This window comes from Diplotaxodon limnothrissa, linkage group LG14 (genome assembly GCF_057381915.1).
Source record: "Diplotaxodon limnothrissa isolate DT_005_m linkage group LG14, D_limnothrissa_male_GT1.1, whole genome shotgun sequence".
Classification (NCBI taxonomy): Eukaryota; Metazoa; Chordata; class Actinopteri; order Cichliformes; family Cichlidae; genus Diplotaxodon; species Diplotaxodon limnothrissa.
In genome coordinates, this window is record NC_140609.1 from 26,657,220 (window position 1) to 26,680,578 (window position 23,359).

The following is a 23,359-nucleotide window of genomic DNA, read 5'->3' on the forward strand; positions in this document are numbered from 1 at the left end:
CTCAGTCCACGAGGGCTGGTGTCCCTGCAGGTTTTAGATGTGTCCTTGATGCATCACAGCTGATTTAAATGGATAAATTACCTTTTCAATGTGTCTTGAAGTTCTCCAGAGGCCCGGTAATGAACTAATCATGTGATTCAGGTGTGTTGACCCAGGGTGAGATCTAAAACCTGCATGCACACCGGTCCTCGTGGACTGAGATTGGGGACCCCTGCTCTAGATCTTTCACGTGATTCTGTGTATTTTGAAAAGTCTCAACAGGATCTTGAGCTTTATTGTGAAAGGTTTATGTGGAAATAACAACAACGCATAAAAACAAGCGCTTGTCTGTAGTGTGGTTATATTAAATATAAGAGAAAGAGAGAACTTTAAGAAATTAATATAGCCACTACAGTGACCATCAAAATAATGAAAAAATATAGCCGTAAACAGTTTATTTTGCGATACCACGAAACAAACGATAGCGTAAAATGAAACGATAGACGTTTTCATATCGTCATCTGATATATATGGTTATATCGAACAGCCCTATAAGCAAGTGAAAAATAAAATGAAGAAGTCTGAGCTGTGTGACTTTAGTAAAGGAGCATAGTGAGCAAAGATGAAAAAAGGCTCTGCTGCTGACTTGGTCACTTTGACGTTTCATTTAATCCTTTTTTTTATTTCTTGGGTGCTAATGCTGACTTTTTTTAACCATGCTGGTGTTCACTTTCAGACCGGTCAGCAGCAGATACAGAAGGTATGCCTTATCCTCATTTGCCCGGCCTCAAGGGAGTCTAATGATTACATGGTATACACTCTCTGAACCAATTCCAGTGCACTCCTTTAGTTGTCGGGTGGCCCACTGTGAAATAAGTCAGTACTGGTGGTAAAATAGCAATGCCACTGTAATTCCTCAGACATTTCTGTCCACTTCATGTGATTTCAGCAAGTACCTGTTTCTTGATCATCTGTTTGGAGGCTTTCATTCATTTCCTCACAGCAAAATGGAAAGAATTTCAAAATCTGTCCTGCATGGGATCTGGGGTTTTTTTTTCACGATTAAATCCAGACAATCTTAACAAAAAAATCCTACCAAATTCAAATTCTAGGCTTTTATCATTATTTTTTGATATTTTGATTGATGTGATTTAGCCAGTGTATTCAGAGCAAATAAAAGAAGCACTGGGATTTGTGAGCTCTCTCTGTATCTTACCTTGAAAAAGGACTGATTAATGCAGAGCATAATATTAATTTTTTTTTAAAAAAGGAGAATGATAGCCAGTAATAAAAGAATCAAAATGTCAAATGCTCCTTTGACATGAGCTGCTTGAGTTAGATGTGTCCGTCGTGTATGGTAATAGATCACAAGAGCAGTTCAGCTCAGCAGCAGCAGAGTGTTGTCATTAGCCACGGGGGCTAATGATTTTGCCCCGTCATTAACTTCCTGTGCTAATGATTTTGTACCAACGTCCACCCAAAACATGCTAACACTCTGTGTGCTATTGGGCAATGTAATTGGTGTTTTGGCTAATTGAGCACAGCAGCTAAAAGCTTTCCTCGGATTCTACGTCAGCCGTGACGTTCGGCGGTATTCGTCCGCTGTAATGTTCCATTACTAGTTTCTACCAGGTGTGTTGCGTCACCTCGTCTATCATTGTCTGTGATTCTTTTGTCCACACGTCTATCTTTGTCGTTGTCTCAACGGCTTATCCCTCTGCCCAGTTAAATGAGATTTTAAGGTCATTAACTGATCCAGGCTAATATACTAATGCACCTGGGGTGTTCCAGATTTAATAAATGATTGGATCGAGATAATGAGACTTATATAGCCGGCTGGTATTAGCTATGGAACAGGGAGAGGTGGAAAAAGGGAAGGCAATGAAAACAGGATGTTTTTTGTCTCCGAAAAACATGTTTCTCATCGGGTTTACCTACTAACATACTGCCTGATTTGCCAGTGGTTTGCAGCTGAGCTGTATTGCTTAATAAAAATTCTGTTTTAGAGTGTGTACGTGTGTCTGTGTGCGCGGGGTGTATGTGTGTGCGTACTAACAACATTGGCTTGTCTGGCAGCACTCTGAGTCCTCAGACAGGCTGTTCTTTGTACCGTATCTGATGTCATATTTTGTCTGACGTATGCTTGCCAACAGGACCCTTTGGTCAGGAAAGCACATGCCCCAGAGTGCGTGTCTGCGTGTGCATGTGAGCTTGTGTATTCTCACCACAGCCCTCAACCAGACGGCACTTTCTTGATTGATGCATGTCTTTGGGAGCAGGAGGGAAAGGCAGTTCCACTGAGAGAGAATTAATAATGCAAAGGGACTTGGAACGGTGGCCGTCCAGACTTAAGCTCTACAGTTGTCACACTGGTCACGGTGTTCACTGTGCAGCCATGGTTTGAGGGGAGCTCAGGCACACCGAGAGGAGAGACAGAGTGAAAATGCGGAAAAGATCAGATGCTGTTGGATTATGTGTGGTTAAGTTGGAATGAGTCATTCTGGATGGGTAGATTAAAAGATCATTCAGAATCAGTGTGTGATTACGGGAGTGAACGCGCAGAAGGACTTTGTGGAAAGCAATGTGCCATTCAGCCCTTTGGAGGATATACTGTAGATACATGCCAACAAAGGCACAGCCGAAATCACTTGCACAGACCACTTTGATTAATATTAATATGAAAAGCACACTCTGCATCTGTGTCTCTGTCTGTCTCACTCCCTTTTGCTTTTCTGTAGCTCTCTCTGACTGTCTGCCTTCTACTTCTTCTGTTCTTGTCTTTGCCTCTGTTGCCAATCTCTGAGAGGAGTTCTGCCACAGGTTTTATTCACTGGAATTCCTCAGGCACATCTTTCAGAGAGCTGTCAAAGCACCGCAGGCAACAAGTAAGACCGACATTGCGAGTTTCAGATCACAGCGCCCCGAAACATTTACATGTACGCAAAAATAGTGATTCGATGACTTCGTAAACATGTGGGTCAGTGTCTTGACCCTTGATCCCTTTATGTATATAATACATTTTAAGTTCAATTAAATTTTATTTATATAGTGCCAAATCACAACAGCTGTCGCCTCAAGACACTTTATATTTGAAGGTAAATCCTCTACAATAAAATGATCAAATGATTCACTTTGAGCAAACACTTGGCAACAAAGGGGAGAAAAATCTTCCCTTTAACAGGAAGAAACCTCAGAACCAGGGGATGATGGGAGCGAGACATGACAAAAAATACACTTACATTTGATGACAAAATAAAGCAGCAGTTAAAAAAACATATTGACAGTAATTACTGCTATGGAATAGTGGTATTAATAATACAACAACAACAACAACAACAACAACAACAACAACAACAACTACTACTACTACTACAGCAGTAATAGTTTGTATAATTCCTGAAATTAAATTGTTTTATTCCTTCTTATAAATACATGACACACTTATTAGGAAAAGACAAAAAGCAGATAATTACCAATTCTGTGCCCCACAAGTCACAACCAAGGGTCTCCTTAAGATTAAAGATTTCAGAATAAAATCTTTTTATATCCACTCACTTATCTATCACTGTATGCTGACACAAATTGATATGTTAATCTTTGTACCGGCTTCAGTCACAGAATTATTACAACGGTGTGCAATAAACTTGCGATCTTGAAATGGCCATGTTAAAGTTAGGGACCTGGTGTATGACGACTCACAGTCATGTGCCGTTTTCAGAGAGAATTTGGTACGTCAAGATGGTGATAAAACAACAGAGACAGTCAGTCTGCTGACTGTCTCTGTTGCTCTGAAACTACATAGGTACTTGGCAGCCATGCTATTATATAGGAATATAACCAGAACCTTGCATTTAAATGAATTAAGTCCACTGTTCGAAAGAGACTCATCACAGGCGAGTTTTGCTCATTTGGGCAGATTGATTGGAATCTGGTAACAATTTGTTGTATTTATTAAGTCAACAAGCATTTTAGTAAGCAATTATTTGTAAACATTTTCCAATCTGTGTGAGAGGAACTGCAGTTTCTACAAGGATTCCGATTGCACCTTGCAACCGAAGGTGGTTGCCCAGACGTCGAGGATGTTGCACTCTCGACCAAAACTCCAATTTTCTGGGTTAAACTCACAATCTGGAAATCAATCAGTTTATCTACTGACTTATAACTTATTATTACTTATGACTTATTGCCTCTGTGGGTTTCAGAAACTCTCAGTGTAGCTGTCGAACATCTTGGCCAAGACTTCCTTGTTACTTACTGTGGCGGAGGTTCGGTCGCTGGCTCAGCTGCAGGGGAGGTTTGGTACTGTGAGCTCAAGGGGCAGTGTCAGGGAGGTTCAACGGACAGGTGTGCATGATAAAGCTAATGAGATTTCTCCCCTTTATATAGTCAAGCTGGAGACCAGCTGGAAAGTTGGTACTGGGTGCCGAACCAGAATAACCTGCATGTGTGGAACTATAATAAACATGGGAGAAATCTGGTTTAATGAGGCTAAGGTGATTTTTAACAACAGATTGCTCTATTCTCCATACACCTTAATAGTGAAAAGTGATTTCCTGTCTTTAAAGTGCTAACCATTTAACTATTCTTTGCTTCAACTAAAATATTGGGAAGGTAAATTGGTTCAAGTGTTAGAATCTGGATTTGAGGAATAGCTACCTCCATTATTTGGAGAGTGAACCAAACGTGTGAAACTTGCTTAATTCTTAAGAAGAAAGAATTGGGCAGGGAGTTGCAGAGAACTGGACCTGAAGAATTGGAAAAAGACAGAAGAGACAAAAATAAGATGAGAGGAGAAGAAGATGGAACAGTAGGGAGAGTGCTTGAGAGACAGATGCTGGTAGTCTGTTAGCATATTAACGTCTCCATGGAGGACAGGCAGACAGGTGAAAAGGCACAAGAGAGAAGCCAAAACATTAACATCACAGACAATGATTGGCAAGGACCACGGGCTCATGCATGGCATTGTTTGGAGAACAACAACGCTGCTATAGATAATGGCCCTGCTGGTGAAAATAGAGGGGGATGAATATATTAGGGCGCTGACCTTTCTGAATGTAGCCAATAAACGATAATTCAGATTCTGTCTTTATCAGGATCCACGTAATTTGCTGATATTGTTCATCTTCAAGAAAGAAAATACCTTTTTCGAAAACATAACCTAAGAATTTTGTCCATGTTATTTTGAAAATAACACTGTTTGACTGCAGTGAACGATTGAGTGGTGCCAGTTAAAAGCACCAGAATGTCAGGTAGTTGTTTTTTATATAAATATTTCGATAAAAAACTGGCAACATGAGATCATCTACATTCTTGCTCGTCATAGAAAAGCACTTCCACCACCTGTTTACCAGAAGCTTAAACCTTTTCTTCTTTAAAAACCTTTACAAAAGTTTCTTATTCTTGAAGTAATTATTTTGCAGCTTATTCCCAGTATGGCTTGTTAAAATGTGTAAGTGTTTAAAACCTTTTGAGCTTTGACCACTGAAAACTGATGCAGGGAACCCCGCTGAAAAAGAGCTTAAATAAATTACAGCCCTCAGATAGAGCTGTAATTTATGTAATTGAGGGGCTGCATTGTCACAGTTGATTGCACACACACACACACACACACACACACACACACACACACACACACACACACACACACACACACACACACACACACACGGCTGGATTTGACATGCTTGAGTCCAGAGGGAATGTACCCTGAAAATCAAAAGACATTAACCAATTAACACTGATCAATAGTTTACAGCCACATAGGGATGAACCGGGAGGGATGACTTGGAGCATTGTCAATGTGGGCCTTTGGGCCAATGGTCAGGCTAGGAATGCTAGTCCTCACAGCTTTTAGCCAATCAAAATGCTGGATGAAGTCTTGACATTCTGCTGCTCTCCAATGCAAAGTACCTTTCATGCTGTAGCTAGGCAGAATAAATGGGAAAGAGGCAGAGACAGAGCAAGACCAGGAAGTGAAAGGAGGAGAAAGAAGAGAGGTGTTAAGCATAAAGCCAGAGTGGGAGAGTGTATGTGTTAGGCTGTGAAGGAAGGTGTCATAGTAGGCCACAGTGAGCAGCAGGTAATCTCACTGAGATAAGCAGTCGCATGACAGCCAACCTTTAATTCCCCATGGGAGGGGACACTGTGGAGTTGTCGCAGGGCTGGTTTCCCAATCCCCCTGAAATTTTTTTTACATAAAGCAGTAATGGGAATAGATGGATTGAGGATGCATTTTGATGAGGTGGTTGAGGCACAAGAAGAAGACAGAGAGAGAAGCTGACAAAGGCAAGGAGTAGTACAAATGCTGCACACATACATGAATATATACACAGATCACAGCAGTACGTCGGTACTTGCGCTGCTCTGTATTCATGATGAGGAGAGCAAATATCAGCACGGGGCTCAGGATGTATGGGGATTGATGTGAAAGGCAGAGAATGAGGAAGAAAGGGGGAGTGAAAGAGAGGTGGAGATATCTAAGATATTACACCTAGCCAGGGGAGTGTTCAGTGGAGCAGGCATTATGAGAGTGTAAATTACATTCTCTCCTCCCTTTGGGCTGCTGGCTGCAGAATGAATATAAGCACCCACAGCAGTGAGTCCGCACAGACACAGACCACAGTCTCTAGCATAGTAGCATAATACAGCATTAGATTGCCATAATGTGTTTATGTTTCGTGTCACAGGAGTCTCCAATCACGTATCGATCCTACATCAGTTCTCCCGCCTCATCTTTACTGAAATTATGTCCCATATTGACACATGGCTCATTTGTTTGAATTGAGTAGAGATCAATGGTGATTCACAGGGCTTTTTAAAACATCGAGCATCAAGTTGAACAGCTTCTTAGGTGGTAGGATGGAGGAGACTGGGGAGCTTTTGCTAATTTAGATTCCCAAAACAAATTTTCTTTGGGGTTAGACCAACAATGCCGAATCAATTCAACGCAATTGTTTTTACTTTTAAAATTAGACTTAATTTAAAGATGTTATTTCAGCATTGAAGAAATTATGATCACAAAGTTCATGATTTTGATCAAATAATAAACAAATGAAACCAAAAAAATAATTTCCAGACAATGAAGTGTTCCTTTTATCACAGACACACGGCAACATTGTGTTTGTTTAATGTTTGCTTTGTGTAAAGCAATCTCTTAGAAGGAGCAGATAGACAGTTAATCCTCTTTATCTCTGCTCTTGGAGCTAATTTGTCTCCCAATGGGACCTTGAGAAAATAGAGAAGGTAGTAAGCCTACATCTTCTGCAGAACTGATTGGTCTGCTTTATGGCAAAAAGAGTGGCAGGCCCAGATGTCAAGGATGTGAGGTCGGCACCGGTTAAATAGGAGGGAAGCGACTTAATTCAAGGCTCATTACTTCTATACATTAGGCTGTGGTTAAAGGGAACAGGATTCTAATCCACCACTTCCCATGTGTCTTTCTTCCCCACCCCCCTCCCTTGATTTTGCCCTCCTTGTCTCCTCCTTTCTCTTCGTCTCTCATCCCATCAGGGCCGCTGTTCCAGAGAGAACTGTAAGTACCTGCATCCTCCTCCTCACCTAAAGACCCAGCTAGAGATCAATGGAAGAAACAACCTCATCCAACAGAAAAACATGGCCATGCTGGCCCAGCAGATGCAGCTCGCTAACGCCATGATGCCCGGCACACAGCTACAACCAGTGGTGAGTAGTCACTCACCAGACACTTTATTAGGTACACCTGTTCAACTGCCCATTAACAAAAATGTCTAATCAGCCAATCACATAGCATCAACTGAGTGCATTTTGGCATGTAGACATGGTCAAAAGTCAGTTTTCCATTAGTACCTACTCAGATCGACTTGGCACGGTTCGCCACATTTTCAGGGTTTTCCATTAGGTCATAGTGCCTGGTACCAGGTACCTTTTTTAGTACCTGCTCGCCTGAGGTTCCAAGTGATCCGAGCAGGCACCAAAATACGATGTCGTTAGACTGCATGCCACAAAATGGTTCGTCAGTGAGTCACGAAATTTAAACCACCATTTTTGGCGGTTTAAACAAGGCAATGAGGAAAATATGTCTACAAAGAACAACGCCGTGGTCCCTGAGTCAGACAAAAAGCCACAGACCGAGCAGCAGGTATATTCTTGTCCACCTTTCTACACCTCTCTACAAACCCTGGAGGTTTGTAGAGAATTCTCTGAAAAATGTCCATCCATCCATCTTCATCCGCTTTATCCGAGGCCGGGTCGCGGGGGCAGCAGCCTAAGCAAAGAGGCCCAGACCTCCCTCTCCCCAGCCACCTCCTCCAGCTTATCCCGGGGAATACCAAGGCGTTCCCAGGCCAGCCGAGAGATATAATCTCTCCAGCATGTCCTGGGTCTGCCCCGGGGCCTCCTCCCGGTGGGACATGCCTGGAACACCTCACCCAGGAGGCTCCTCCTTGAATCGCTACCTTATCGTGGTGGAGGGGTTTGTGTGTCCCAGGGATCCCAAGGGCTATGTTGTCTGGGGACTTTTGCCCCCTGGTAGGGTCTCCCATGGCAAATTGGTCCTGGGTGAGGGACCAGACAAAGAGCGATTCAGAAGACCCTTATGAAAAGAATATTGAGGGAACAGTTTACCCTGGGTTACCGGGGCCCCGCCCTGGAGCCAGGCCCGGGGAGGGTGCCCGAGGGCGAGCGTCTGGTGGCCGGGCCTTAGTCCATGGGGCCCGGCCGGGCACAGCCCGAAGAGGAGACATGGGCCCATCCTCCCGCAGGCCCACCACCCGCAGGAGGCGCCATAGGGGTCGGGTGCATTGTGTGCCGGGTGAAAAATGTCCACTGAGCAGCAAAATGCCTTGTTGATGCCTGAGGTCGGAGGAGAATGGACAGACTTCTTTGAGCCGATAGGAATCCAGCAGTAACTCCACTAACCACTTGCTACAGCCAAAGTACGCAGAAGAGCTTCTCTGAATGCACAACCTTTTGAACCTTGAAGTAGATGGGGTACTGCTTCAAAGTTCAAGTTTTTCCAATCTTGTGGGCAACAGAAGATTGGAAAAACTTTGCCCAGTGTGATGAATCTCAATATCTAGTGTGACCTTCAGGTAGTAAGGTCAGAATTTGGCGAAAACAACAAGAAAGCATAGATCCGTTATGCCTTCTATCAACCTTTCAAGCTGCCAGTGGTGGTGATTTAATGATGTAGCGAATAATTTCTTGGCGCCCCATCATACTAACTGAGCATCATTTAAATACCACAGCCTACCTGAATATATCTTTTTATGAGCACAGTGTACCCACCTGCTGATGCCCGCTTTAAACAGACTAAAGTGCCACAGTACTCCAATGGGCTTCAGTCACAAGATCTTAATCCAACAAAGCACTTTTCAAAACAGTCTCTGAGCAAGACCTTGTTGAATTAAAGATGTTTTAAAGGCAAAATGGGGCCTAAAGCTATTAATAATTATGTACCTAATAAAGTGGCAATTAACTGCACATTGCATATAAAACATTCTATTGAAATACACGTCTAAAAAACGAATAACCACTCTATAGCCATCCATTTTTAATATGCAAGTTGGCTTGATTTGCTGGACCTTGTCAGTGGACAGAGTACTTACGGTTACTTACCTATTAATATAACGGTTTGAACATTCCGGGCTTAATTATGGATAATTATTACAATAAATACCCATACCAATGACCATATGTCTAAAATGTTCTGTTTTCAACAGGTAAAAAATATTTAACTGCGAAATGTTAATTGAATTTAGTCATTTATAGCAGTGGGTCTAAAATGTTGCTTGATATCGGAAAAATACTCACAATTATATGAGGGTTTAAAAAAGGATAGAAGTTAGATTTTAGTGAATTAAAGGCCAGCACAAACTCTTGTTTAAATTTTCCTAAAAAGTTATATCCATTGAACTTAGCTTGACTCCATTTTTTCCTTTGGTTCAAGTTATTGTCAAGATATTGTAGACGAGACAAGACGAAGATGTGCAAGATGCAAAATCTGCAAATATAGTATAATTTAGATGTGTGTTCAGTAACTATGTGACTGAGTGTGCAAATAAGCATATTGTTCCCAGATACAGTTTGTAGTGGATTTGTGTAAGTTTTTTTGTTTTTGAGTCTTTTGATGAGTATTGTAAGGTGTTTTGTGTTTGTCAGTCCTTTGGTGGTAATGAGTTGAGGGCTCTGTTTGGCCCATATCCATTTAGATGGATTTTATGTCCACTAGTCTGAGTCAATATGGTGGTTTTAGTGAATTTTGAAACTGTGTAACTGCACACATGATGTCAGTGTGAATTTTTTATGGGACAGTAGTGACAGCTCAAATGAGACCTGACACTGTCACGAGAGCTGCGTTCCCACCATATTTGCCCAGGTTCCTGTAGAGGGCCCGAAATGTAACATCAGCATCAGCACCGCTGCCCTCTGAAAACCATTATTTCCTGTGGTTTGTACTGTGCGTGAATGGTTTGGCAAGGTGCAATGCAAACATGCTGTCTCGGAAGCTTCTGCATTGACATGACCAGTAGAAACAATGAATGATGGGAAGCAGACACACATACTCTATATGAAGACAGTGAGCAGGCACAAAAAAATTACACAGTACAGATTTGGCACAGTAGCCAGCACAATATAAACTTTGGCTCGATCGAGTGTCAGTGCAGCACATACTGCTTACCACTTTACAGATCTTAACAAATTTATTTGACGACTTGTCATTAAAACAACAAAAAGACACAAATATTTCAGAAAGCTGTCTTGTTTTATTGGTATTTATTGAACAGCTAACAAACTGAATTCACATTTTAGACCCAAATAGTCGGCACACTGGACTTCTCTCTGAGAAGTCAGAAATGAATCAAGCATAACATACATTTTTGTTTGTCCAGCAAGTAAATAATTGAAATGTTGCGTCTTAATCTTAATTAATGACATTCTAGTTATTTTTTCAACTCTTTTGTAAAACATTACATTTGAAAATTTATGGATAACAGCAGCAATTATATTTTAACATTAGGAGCATAGTTTTGATTAGCTGATGTTTACTGGTGGAATAATCACTACAGAAACCATGATAGCAGTGATTTTGGTAATTATGCTGTGTAATTAAGATCATCTGTGACACAGACTTTATACTGGGTGTTCTGATAATTTGTTAAGCACTGTATGTGAAATAGCACAAGATTGATCAGACATGACGCTCATAAGGACCAGAATCCATGCCATTTCAGTGAGTATAGGAAAAACAGTCACACATGTAGAATACATGTGTGACTGTAGAATACATGTGTGACACATACACAAAGTTTCCTACCACTGCTGTGAATGCACAGACCAATTTGCAATAAGCAATTTTGTGTGCTTTGTCATCTAACGGTTTATTATTGCTAAATTAACATTCATAATTATACTTGGTAATTTCCTAGGATTTGCTTAATGACAACAATAAAGACAGTGTTTATAGGTTTAGTGGTTATATAATAAATCCCAGCAGTTCCAGAATGTTCTTGCCAGTTTCACATTCAATAAAACAAATACATTCCAAATAGGACCATATTACAAAGGTATGAAGTATAAACAGTGTGTAAGGGTTATTGAAAACATTGTTTTTTTCCCGATTTTAAACCCCCCTAAAAATATTTGTAGCATTTGTCCAATGTAAACCGATCATAAGGGCAATCATATGATCAGCACTCGGGCCGATCATAGGACTGCCGGTGGGTAGGGTTGTTTGTCTGTTCAGTGTTCTTTAAATGAACTTGAAAAACATGAAAGCCATGAAAAACAGTTCTGTGACTGAGTTTGAAAAAAATGTTTAGCTTAAAGAAAATTGACAGAATTAGTTAATTTGATGAAAGTTTATTCTTACTTTTCCTTTTGTTTGTACATTGCATAATATAGAAAACTAATGGATGGATGAATGGATTAAATAGGCAGTTGGGTTAGGTTCTAACTATGGATGGGTGGATGGATGGATGGATAGCCAGTCCTGGTATAAGGCAATGAAGGGAATTATTTTAAATGATTAACAGCACATCCATAAAGCCATGTAACATACACACACAAAATTGAGTTAAGATGTTGCTCTATGTATGCGCAGCATGCTCCAAGGATGTTCAAGGTGATAGCCACAGCCCCGTTCAGCCAAATGAATCCTTCCATGACCGATCCAGAAACCTTACAGAAACAATGAGAACTGCCAGTCAGGCTTGAAGTAATTCCTCTGTCATCTCCACTGTCCTTTTATGTTTAAGTGAGAGCACTGGAGTGAATTTGTCTAACACTATTCAAAGGAGTTCAAAAGATGCAGTGTGCTTTGACGCACATCTGCAAGTGCACACTTAGCTGATGGCTTATCAACCCTATCTAGAAAAGAGAGGCTGAGTTGAGAGCCCCATTGGGAGGGATGGGGGTTTAAAGAAGCATAGATCTCCCTGGAACAGCAAAGCCTTCCTTTCTGTTTGTGTCATGGGGTGAGAGAAAGCAAGACGAGAGAAGAAGCAGGAAGACAAGCTGACAAAGAAGGACACAGCAGAAGAAGAAAGGGAGAAGGGAATGCAGCCGAAATAGATAAATGGGCAGGGTAAGACAGGTAGGTAAAGTGAAGGAGATAGGATGACAGCAGTGAGGAGAGATGGCTTTAGACCTCCACTACAAAGAAAAGTCAAGAAAATAGAGCATGTTCTGTGCACAGGGATCAAAGGGTAAAACCGGGTACTTACCTTTCTAAGAATCAGACTTTATTCTTCCTAACCTCACCTTGTGTTTGTAGCTCAGTCTCCTTCTTCCACCCTTAGTATCTCTACCACATTTTATTTCCCTTTTTTTCTTTTATCTGCAGCTATCCATCCTTCCTCAGTGTATGTAGGTAACCTACTTTAATTTCATGCATTGGACCATGAACACAGTGAAGTGGTTAGGGTCTGTCACAGCTGGTTGTCACTCACTCACAGTAGGAAAGGACCTGTTTAGTACAGATCCTCTTTGAAAATAAAATAAGTCAAAGCATGAAGCCACAATCCAATGACATTCCAGTGGCTGGGTGTAATTGGCCACATCTCTGTGTTTAAATATTTAGGAGCTGAAGTTATGGCTCATGTGGCAAAGTGTTTGCACTACAACAAAGAAAGGTCAAACTAGGTCAGTGCGTCTGACGTACAAATCTTAGAATATTCAAATCTGAATTTAAGCTTGTTTACAAAGAGTTTCAATATGTATTGAATGTCTTTATATAGTATGTTTCTTAGTCCAGTATAACCAGTTCAGTGGCTAATTGGTAAAACCGCAATTTAGATAAATAAAGTTGTGCAATGACTGTTACGTCACATTTTACCATCATGATCATTATAATTGTAGTGGGGACTTTTCAGCAAAACTTAACTTTAGGTTTTCCACCGTTATGCAAAAAACAACAACAGCAAACATGCCCTGAAAAAGAGAGGATAACACATTTTACTGGGAATAGTGAAAACAAATACTGCTGAACTGTAATTAAGCCCTGCATGCAATTATAGATGTTTCTGTTATAACATTTTTGTTAATTAATGCGAATATTCAATTTCATATCGATACTGAAACTTTGACGTGTTCCAAAAAAGGCCTATTAGTAAGCTTTCAAACTCTTCGCAAGATGATATCACTGCATAGTTAAAACCCCATGACCGCAAATGTTTTAGATGACATCATGCTTATTCCATCCAAACCCCAAGCTGCAAATATCTCAAACTGATATCTGAGCACCTGGAGTGAGACACATCTGCTTTTCCAGAGCACCTTATGATTGCAAACAACTCTTCAGACATTCCAGAGGGCAGTGCCGAAAGAATTATTTCTGATTTTCTGAGTCATCGCTGAGCAGTGAGGAGGTTTTAGGAAGAATGTATCAGTACAGCCCTGGCTGCCGCTCCTCTATTACTCACTGTGTCCTGTTGGCAGGGGCTCAAAAGACAATCCTTAGACTGGGGCTGAGGTCAGGATCAGGCAGGGAAAACTTTGCAGTGCATACTCCTCTCTCTGTCAAACTCCAGTACAACGCATACAGGCAGTACTTTATCTTACAGTGAAGCCTCTCTCCCCACTCACATGCTCACACAGCTTGACGTCCTTCATCAGTACTGCTAACTGTGTGATATCTGGGGTATGAAGCATGTGATTCAATCTGATCAATGGAAGAAGGTGACACCACATACTGACGCTTGCTCTGCGCGTTAGTGCAAATGAAAGACGAGCAGCCATGTTCTTTTTCCTCAGATGTAAGCCTGTTAATTATCTGTTTTTGCATCTTTCCTTCCACATCCACAATCAGAGTTCCTATTTTTTGCTTTGCTACTGATAATCTTCTGCATCATATGCTGTATATCCACCAGAGGTAATAATTATATGAGGAAGAAACAATGTGATTATATATGTAGCATCTTTATACATAGACTGTGAGAAATCATTGTGGATCAATTTTGACCAACTCTCTTATTTTGCATGTGCTCTCAGCCCATGTTTTCAGTCACACCCAGCCTTGCAACCAATGCCAATGCTGCTGCAGCAGCGGCTGCTGCATTTAACCCCTACCTTGGCCCTGTGTCGCCCGGCCTGATGCCCGCTGACATCTTGCCCAGTGCCCCCGTACTGGTCACCAGCAACCCCAGCGTTCCCATACCCGCTGCTGCTGCTGCCGCCGCTGCTGCACAGAAACTCATGAGGACAGACAGACTGGAGGTGAGGAGGAACACAAACATTTACACACATTCGCAAGAAAAAGTGGGGAAAAAATATATGAAAGCACATCGGGAGGATTTGCATAATTTTTTGTGATTCCTTTGCCGCTCGCAGATTATAAAAAACGATTGGGAGAAATACCTTTTTCACTCCTTTCTAACAGAAGCTTTTCAGATGTAGGATCTGTCTATTCAATATTAACAGTCTTGTTTGTACGTCTGTGTATCTACACCATTTCTGTTACACTAACTACATGCCATTACCAAGACAGAGTTATTTCTCAGACTTAAGCAAGAGAATGAGATGTTAATGAAAGCATCCACAAACATTACCATTGCTGACACTATCGATACGAAGGGGATAACTTTGTCTGGCACAAGCTCGGGTTATAATGTACATATGTCATTTTCAGAAAAATCTTTACTTCTTCTCGGAAAGCAATTAGTTCTTTGAAACCTGATGAGCGCCCCTCCTCCAGCTGCGTTCAGATAATCATTAATTGGACAGTAAGTCAATCTCATCCATTATGTAGCCCCACCCGAGAAACAGTGGCAGCGGAATAATGGGGAAATCGTTGGAGGCAGGCAGGAGGCGTGCAAGAATGCAGGAAGGTTACATTTAAGATGTAATGTTGGGTAGCTGGGTAATTAATGGGGGTGAGGCTGAGTAAGTCTTTGGACCAAGTGAATGAATGGACAACATGCAGAGCGACAGAACAGGTTACTGACAGGAAAGAGAGATGGAGGCGGAAGATAGGAAATCAATTTGTAGACCTGTTGTGGTCATCAGGGGAGGGGTTGGAGCAGGCAGAGACAGAGATACCAGAAACAAAGCAAAGGCCGCTGACTGAATTTTATGGAGGCGTTAGTACAAGTCATGCTGTAGAGGTTAAGGATAAGTGGAGGCAAGACGCTGCGAGCAGGAGAGCATGCACCTCTCGATTCAGACTAAGGATTAAAAAGATTTGTCCTGCAAAAGATCGATAGCAAAGGGATATGAAATATTTATCAACCAAATCAGAAATACTCTCCTCATTCCACTGTTTTCCTTTTAGATAGAGAGGCCTGTTGGTCAACGGCATCTGTGGTGGTCAGGCTGCAGGAGACGTAGTGAGGCTGCATGTGTGGGTGAAACTTTTTGATGAGGAGATTTCATATCCTAGTTTCTTAATTTGAAAGGAACTAGGTTTGCTAAAAATATCTTAGAGAAAGGGGCCAGTCATATTTCAGTTTCCAGTGTGTGTCGTTCAAAGTAAACATAGCTGGAATTCTGTGGAGCGACACACATACCGCTCAGTTGATGTGTTACGGACTGTTTCCTTTAGGCTGTGAGAAATTCCAATTTTAGAAGACAATGCCCCAGACAGTTTTCCTGAGAAAATATGCTCCAGAAGTCTTGCTGTCTTTTCCTTACATACGGTATGCTGCAACATGTCAGCATGCATAAAGTCATATGTTGGTCACCTGCAACCATGGTGATGCAAGTAGCTCAGGGGGATAGTTAGACATCTGGTCCCGAGAACATCAAATCCTATCATTCAGTCCTCCCCTGTTTTTTTTTTCCTATGACAGCCTACATACACCTCATCACCAAAGGCTCTCACTTTCTCCTCCATCTCCATCCTTGTCTTTTTACTCTATATTCGTCAACCACGCTTACATTTCCCTTCTCTCCAAGTTTCCTCCCTCCCTCACCCGCCTCTACAATATCTGCCTGACAACAAGGCAGTCTCTCGTTTAAAAAAAAATAAGACAAGTAGCAGTAGTTACTGGTTAGCAGTGGTGGGGTGGTGTGCACGTGTAGGCATACATATCTGAGAAAGGGAGAGGTACCCACGAGAAACAAGGGACAGGCAAAGAGAGAAACGCTATCACTCACAGCAGTCAGTGAACATAGATGATGAGCTGTCAGGACTGGAGACAGAGCAGTTTGCAGATAACTGTGCTGGTGGCCTTTTGTCTGGCAGCCGGTCCACCACAAATCAAATCCTTTATGCACGCAGACAGGGAGACTGGTAAACAGACTTAGTAAATGGCTTGTTCCATCACAGTAACTGATAGATCAATACAACGCACCATGAAATTGCATTTCTTTTGGTGGAGGATTGCATCTCGAATCCAGTTCAGACTCAACGGTCTGATGGAGCGCCGAGAGCAGAGATCTGAAGTTATTGCAAGGCTCTTTGAGTGCCTAAATTAAAAAAAAAAACAGTGCTGCCTTATAATATATATACACCCACCTTTTGTGTGTGTGTGTGTGCGCGCGTGTGTTTGCTACTGTGTGCCAGCGGCTGACAATTACGTCAGCTACAGCCTCCCTCGAGGGTAACCAGCTTCATATTTCCCATGAGCCTCATTGAGTCTGTACGTTCAGAATGAAGAAGGCATTTTCCCAATTGTTCATGCAAGTGCTGCCCCCGTCTGTCAGACTCAGGAAGAACAAAAACAGTTCTCATTTAAATAATGGATGAATGCGGTGTGATTAATGAGTCTGTAAACGTTGGTTAGGATCTGTTCTGCTTATCAATCAACATTAATGGCCGAACCCATCATTAAGATCGGTTACCTTGTCTGATACCATCTGAAATGACAGAGCAGATGGATTGCTTTATCACGTGGACTCACCAGTAACTTTGTAACTTATGTGTGTAACTGTGTATGTGTGTTAGGTTTATGATCAAATCCTTACCATTGCCCCAGGTATGCCGGGAATATCAGAGGGGTAACTGCACGCGTGGGGAGAACGACTGTCGCTTTGCCCATCCTGCAGATAGCACCATGATCGACACCAACGACAACACAGTCACCGTGTGTATGGACTACATAAAGGGCCGCTGCTCGAGGGAGAAGTGCAAGTACTTTCACCCTCCGGCTCACCTGCAGGCCAAAATCAAAGCCGCCCAACACCAAGTCAACCAAGCTGCAGCTGCTGCAGCCATGGTAGGTATCTGTTTACATTACACCTCCAAAAGCAAATCAAACTAAGAAACATTCAAGTATTACAATCTCACAACCTGCTGTTAGCAATTAAAGCTAAATGTCATTTAATGTACATTAAAGTTTAAAATGTATAGTTTTTCCAAAAATAATTTCTTTTTTCGTTTGGAGCAGAAGCATTGCACCACAAATACTCTAATCTGGAGATAATTTTCTATGTATCGACAGCGTTGCTTGAGCCAGTACATTTTACCCTGCTTTTAACCTCAACCTTTAGTCTCCGTTGTGCCTCTGCAGCTCTGACTCAGTACGCCCTAAAATGATACAGATGTAGCTTGTGTCAATGTGTGCTTTGTTAGCAGCAGCAGTAATCGTGCTAGTATGTGACTGAGCCTCCCCTCGCCTGCTCCTCCTTGTTTTGCTGCTTTGTTAGTTTTACATTTTGCTTTTTCACAGTCGATAGATGTGTAACATTTTTTGCTGAGAAGACAATTGTGTAGACTGCGGCATATTTTGGATCTTGTTTCCGCAATGCAGCGATCGGTTTCTCTAAAGAGACAGTAAAAAGGTCGTGCTCCGCCAAGTGCTGTACAGTAGATAATATTGTGCTTCACTGAATTCAAAAATATGGGTCAGCTTTATATCAGTTAACCTTTCATTTCTGTTTATTTTGATTGATTCAGCACAATTTGAGCAGGCCTGCCATTTATCATGTCCAATCTCATCTTTTCCAAATAAAATGTAGTAACTTCCTGGGATATAAAATGGCAATTAGTATGAATATAATGGCACAATGATAATTATTACTAGAGTGTATCTATAGAATTAGACTAAATTATTGTTCTCTTTTTTTCTTTTATTACAAATAGCCAGACCTGTGACGCTTTTTCAAAGTCTTCATTGAGTATTTAGTTGTGACACATGAAACAAACTCAAACAGAGAACACAACAAGCACCTCAAGGTGTTTTCTAGCTTTATATTGTAAGGTAAAGACCCTATAATATTAGAAAGAAAACTCCAACAATAAGATAACCCTGTATGAGCAAGCACTTGGCGACAGTGGGAAGGAAAAAATCCTTTTGAAGAGGAAGAAACCTCCAGCAGAAGCAGCATCTGGGGCAGCCATCTGCTATGATCGGCTGGGGGTGATGGGACAGAGACAGGACAAAGGATTTAGTAATAAAACATTTTAAAATGTATCTACAATTTCATAATCAGTGTATTTGATACAAAAGTTTTGTTCAGATTGGCCCACCTGTTAAAGAGGACATAGGATACATACATGTACCCTAGGATCAATTTAGGAACAAACACATCTGAAGATGTCAATGATTTTTTATGGTATATTCAAATCATGTGAATGAAACAGAAAACACAGGAAGAGGAGAATCACACAAGTACTGGAAACTGCAGTCGTTTAAGACCCTTAAAACGGGCCTAGGACCAAAAGTCAAGTGCCACTTTAGGAAATTAGTTTCAGTACAGTTGCCATGGTCCAGCCACCACAGGCTTTAAGAAAGCAGTGCATCTGGAGCAGAGGGCAGAATCACATTAGATAATATTTATAATCTGTTTCAAATGAATGTATTTGATCAAAGCTCATTCATTGGCTAATAATCTTTTCTGGCATAGAATTTTCGCATTCATGAAAATAAAAACTTTTTTCTGACAGCAAAGTTTGCTATGGGCTGTAATTCTTTTCAGTAACCCTAAAGCCATTAATGTGCATGCACAAGTCTTGTAATTGTTGTATATTGCATTCCAATGATTTGTTTTTGTTTGTTTTTTTGTTTTTTTTGTTTTTGTTTTTTCCTCACCAACCCACACTGCACTGCTGCCCCCATGACGCACCTTCGCTTGCTGGTTTTTGTTAATGCGCTTGAACCCCATTGGCCCATTGCCATCATGTGCTCGCTGCCTGCTAATTAAGACTCAGTCGGCTGTCAAATCAATGAAGCGACCCCTCGACGCAACTTTTGATCTGGTACTATGACCTTTCACCTTTTAGCTTGGCATGCAGCTGTGGTGTGATAGATATAGTTTGAAGCTGTGTTTAACTAACTAAATGAGAAAGCACTTAAGGGTGATGAACTGATTGTAACCTTTGGTTTGACGTTTTAAGATTAAAAACAGATTCCAATCACATTAGTGAAGAATAAGGACAGTGGCTCAAAACTGGAAATGCACTACATTTTCCAATGTCAGTTCATCACCTTAAGTGAATCTCAAAGCATGAAAATGCAAAAGTTTATTGTGGTATAAGCTATGGTAGTCTTTGCATGTCTTGGTCATTTCCCATACTGCATGCATAACTGGTAAAGAGGTGTCATGACAGTCTTAACATGGTGTATAGTTTACTATTATCATGGAGCTGACAGCGCAACTTTCCCTAACTACATCATTTCCATTGGTGGTCCAGCAATCTGTGCTTCAGCTTATATTAAGCAGCTGCTAAGTTCTCTTTACGGAAAATTCGAGTTCTCAGCCAGCAAAATATTGACTGTATCTACTGTAATATTCTAAAATCATGTAAAAAGGTTCATGACAATATCTTGAGTACTTTTATGCTTGTCGTAAGATATACGTCACACATTTTTTTGTCAGCTAGCACCTCTGTCCGCCTGCTCTGACAGAAGTAATGTAGTCCACTGCTTGCTTGCCAATATATTTGATTGCTGTTTTGATGGGCAATTTAATCTTCTAATGAATTTCTTTCTTCTCTCTGTCCTGAATGTCACTGCTACCATACTTTGATTTCCCTCACTCCCATCCTTTTGTTTTGATGTTGTCCCCTCTTCAGGGGCTCCCTCCCGTCTTGCCTCCTTTACCAAAGAGACCTGCACTTGAAAAAGCCAACGGTGCCACCACTATGTTCAATGCTGGTGTATTCCCGTACCAACAGGCCCTGGCCAACATGCAGTTTCAGCAGCAGGCTGCCTTCATACCATCAGGTAAGGTCCGAGTCTTCTTTAACTGGTGTTTGTGGCAGTTATCCTATTCACATTCCACACTCCTTTGATTATGGTTTGGTATCTGCACTGTCTGGCTGAATGTGTGAAATGATGGGGGAAAAACTTGCACAGTGTTATTTGCACATATATGTACTGCATGGTCATAACTTTGGTGTCACAAGTGGGAAGAGAAATAGTCAAAAGGTTTATTTTTTTCATTTATAGGCAGGCAGGCAGTGCTAGGATGTCTTCACACCTATATTTGTTTTCTCTGGCCCGAGTCAGTTCATGAGTTTGTAAACTTGTAGCTTTTCCCGGTGGTTTGGTTTGTTTTCACACACGGAGAAATCCAAGTGAACCAAAATGTTTCACTATAAACCACGTGAAAATATTCTGGCTGCTTATTGGCCAGATGAGTCTGGGGCTGGACAAACAACAGTAAATACAGGAAGAAGGTGCTGCATTCTAGACTAGTGGAGAGTTTATATTCATTTCACGGTTAGTTGTTTGCCTGCACAGACTTTGGCACATTTATAGTACCTTGCTGCATTCAGAATACAAAGCATACATAACGGGAACTTTTTGAGCTCAAACTTGGAACGCAGTTGGGTCGGATCATGTTCACATGAAAAACGAACTGCTCTGGAGTCCATTTGGAACCAAAGGGTCTTGGTGCGATTGTTTTACACCCGAGTCCAATTACTGTTTTCCCATCTGCCCAAATGATCGCACTGAGGGAAAAAACAAACCAGAGTTTAAATGAACTAAGCACTGCAGGTGTGAAAACACCCTTAGTATTACATATAAACCATGCTCAAAAGATCATTCTAATAAACAGGAAGCAGTAATTTTGAATAAGATGCAACTGAGATAAATAAATCAAAGTTTTTATTTATTTAAGTATTTATTAAAATGTTCATTAAGTTGAACATTTGATGTTACATTTACATGGGAAATATACATTTAATTAAATTAGTTACAAATCAACATTTTGGGCTCAAAATGTTTTGTGTGGTATAAAAACATAAACATAAACAGATATGACTTTAATTGAACTGAAATTCTGAAAAATGGGGCAAGACAATCCACGACTGCTGGAACATGAGGGGCACTTCTTCACTCTCTGCCAGTTTAAATTATACCCAAGGTGTACACTACATGTGCATGCACAAAATGCACACACACACAGACAGCTTTTTTAAATGTTCTTCTTTGGGCACTGCATAGTCATCGTTAACTGTGCCCCATATTCTCCTGTGACAGCCTAAGAATAGCCTGCCATCGATTCCCATCTGTGAGACATTCAGATCCTCAGATCCTCATATGTCCCACTCTATTGGACTGTCAGATCACTACAGCTACACTGTTTGAGGGCTTAAAAAGCAAGCCATTCAAACCTGTCACCGTACAAACAGCTGCCATGGGGTAGTGGTAGCGTTTAATTTGCCCTTCAGTTTAATGGATAAGTTGAACAGTAAACTGGGGTTGGCCAGCAAGTTTTGTTTTCTTTTCAGTTTTTCCCACCTCTTCCCACTCAGACCTTTCATGCATATGTTTTCTTAAATATGCAGTATGTGCAGTTACAGCAACTGCAAGCCATGAAAGTAATAATAACCAATGCTGTCATATAATAAGCTGTGGCCACTCTATGAAAGAGTTCACATGTTTACATCCAGAATGAATCCAATATTGTCTGACTTTGTAACACTTGTAATGCATTTTGCTGATTTCTTCTCCCCCCTATTCACTCCACTCCCTGTTGCAATGCATGATGGGCAGGCTCGATATTGTGCATGACACCTGCAACAAGTGTTGGTAGGTGCCAGCTTTCCTTATTGATGATCTTTGAACCCATTGTAGTCACTGTCATTTAACTCACCACATAAAGTGAGCACAGTTGTTTTTTTTTAATTTAGACTTTGAAATGTACTCAAAATGATATTCAGTGTCTTTTCAACACAGGCTATTCAAATGTAAACTGCAAATTTTGATTGTGAGCATACTTGTGTAATTTCAATTGGAAATGATGTGCTTTACTATTCTGTACTGTAGACCTTTTTGCTTCACCACAGATCTGTCTGTCACCTAATGCTTGTTGCAGTTCAAAATCCCCTGACCCCTGCTTTGTTTAACTTACATTTCAAGCTCTTTAAACTCTTGAGCGCCTCATTATACTGTCTGGTTATAAATGCCATATAAACATGAGGATTTATCAGTGGTAGCAGAAGAAAGGATAGAGATGTTGTGTGAAGTTTATGCAATCCTGATTGTACTGTAATTTTTGCAAAACCCAGTGAAGTCTCTTATTCAGTTTTGAATGCTCCCCGCCAAGAAAATAACACGCTGCCTCCTGATATGATATGCTCGTCCAATTTTCAATTAGCCGCTATTTAAATAATTTCCCTGACGTTTCTTTTCTTTTTCCACAGCAGGTGAGTTGCTATGAGTTTACGCAAATTGCTGGGATGTTTGTAGATAAAACGTTAAAGATTGCTAGAAAGCAGACAATAAATCTGAAGCTGTTTAGATCTCATGTTTATCAGCATTCTATACACAGACATACAAATGAAGTGTCAAGCATTAAAAGCTTTAAATCTGCTCTGGTTCAACTGCCTGTGTGATCTTTCCCCCTCCAAGTACCCATGATGCACGGTGCTACCCCAGCCACTGTGTCTGCAGCCACCACATCTGCCACAAGTGTTCCCTTTGCAACAGCAACAGCCAATCAGGTTTGCTCCTCTCCTGCCTTCTTTCACAGTCTTTCACCTCTGCTATCACCTCTGACTTTTTCTCCTCTAATC

General features: G+C 41.1%; 1 protein-coding gene across 3 annotated transcripts in view; it reads left to right on the forward strand.

The window, feature by feature from the left end:
* The window catches only part of LOC146618965 (muscleblind-like protein 1), a 61,525-nt gene that overhangs the window by 30,059 nt on the left and 8,107 nt on the right, over positions 1 to 23,359 (forward strand). The window contains exons 3-7 of one of the 3 annotated variants that reach the window (XM_085370968.1): positions 7,489 to 7,659; positions 14,446 to 14,670; positions 17,370 to 17,609; positions 20,441 to 20,558; positions 23,196 to 23,287. In XM_085370968.1, coding sequence (XP_085227094.1) covers positions 7,489 to 7,659; positions 14,446 to 14,670; positions 17,370 to 17,609; positions 20,441 to 20,558; positions 23,196 to 23,287 — 846 coding nt within the window. Of the gene's footprint in view, positions 1 to 7,488; positions 7,660 to 14,445; positions 14,671 to 17,369; positions 17,610 to 20,407; positions 20,559 to 23,195; positions 23,288 to 23,359 lie in introns of all 3 variants that reach the window. The other 2 variants (XM_085370967.1, XM_085370969.1) reach the window with 2 other exon arrangements.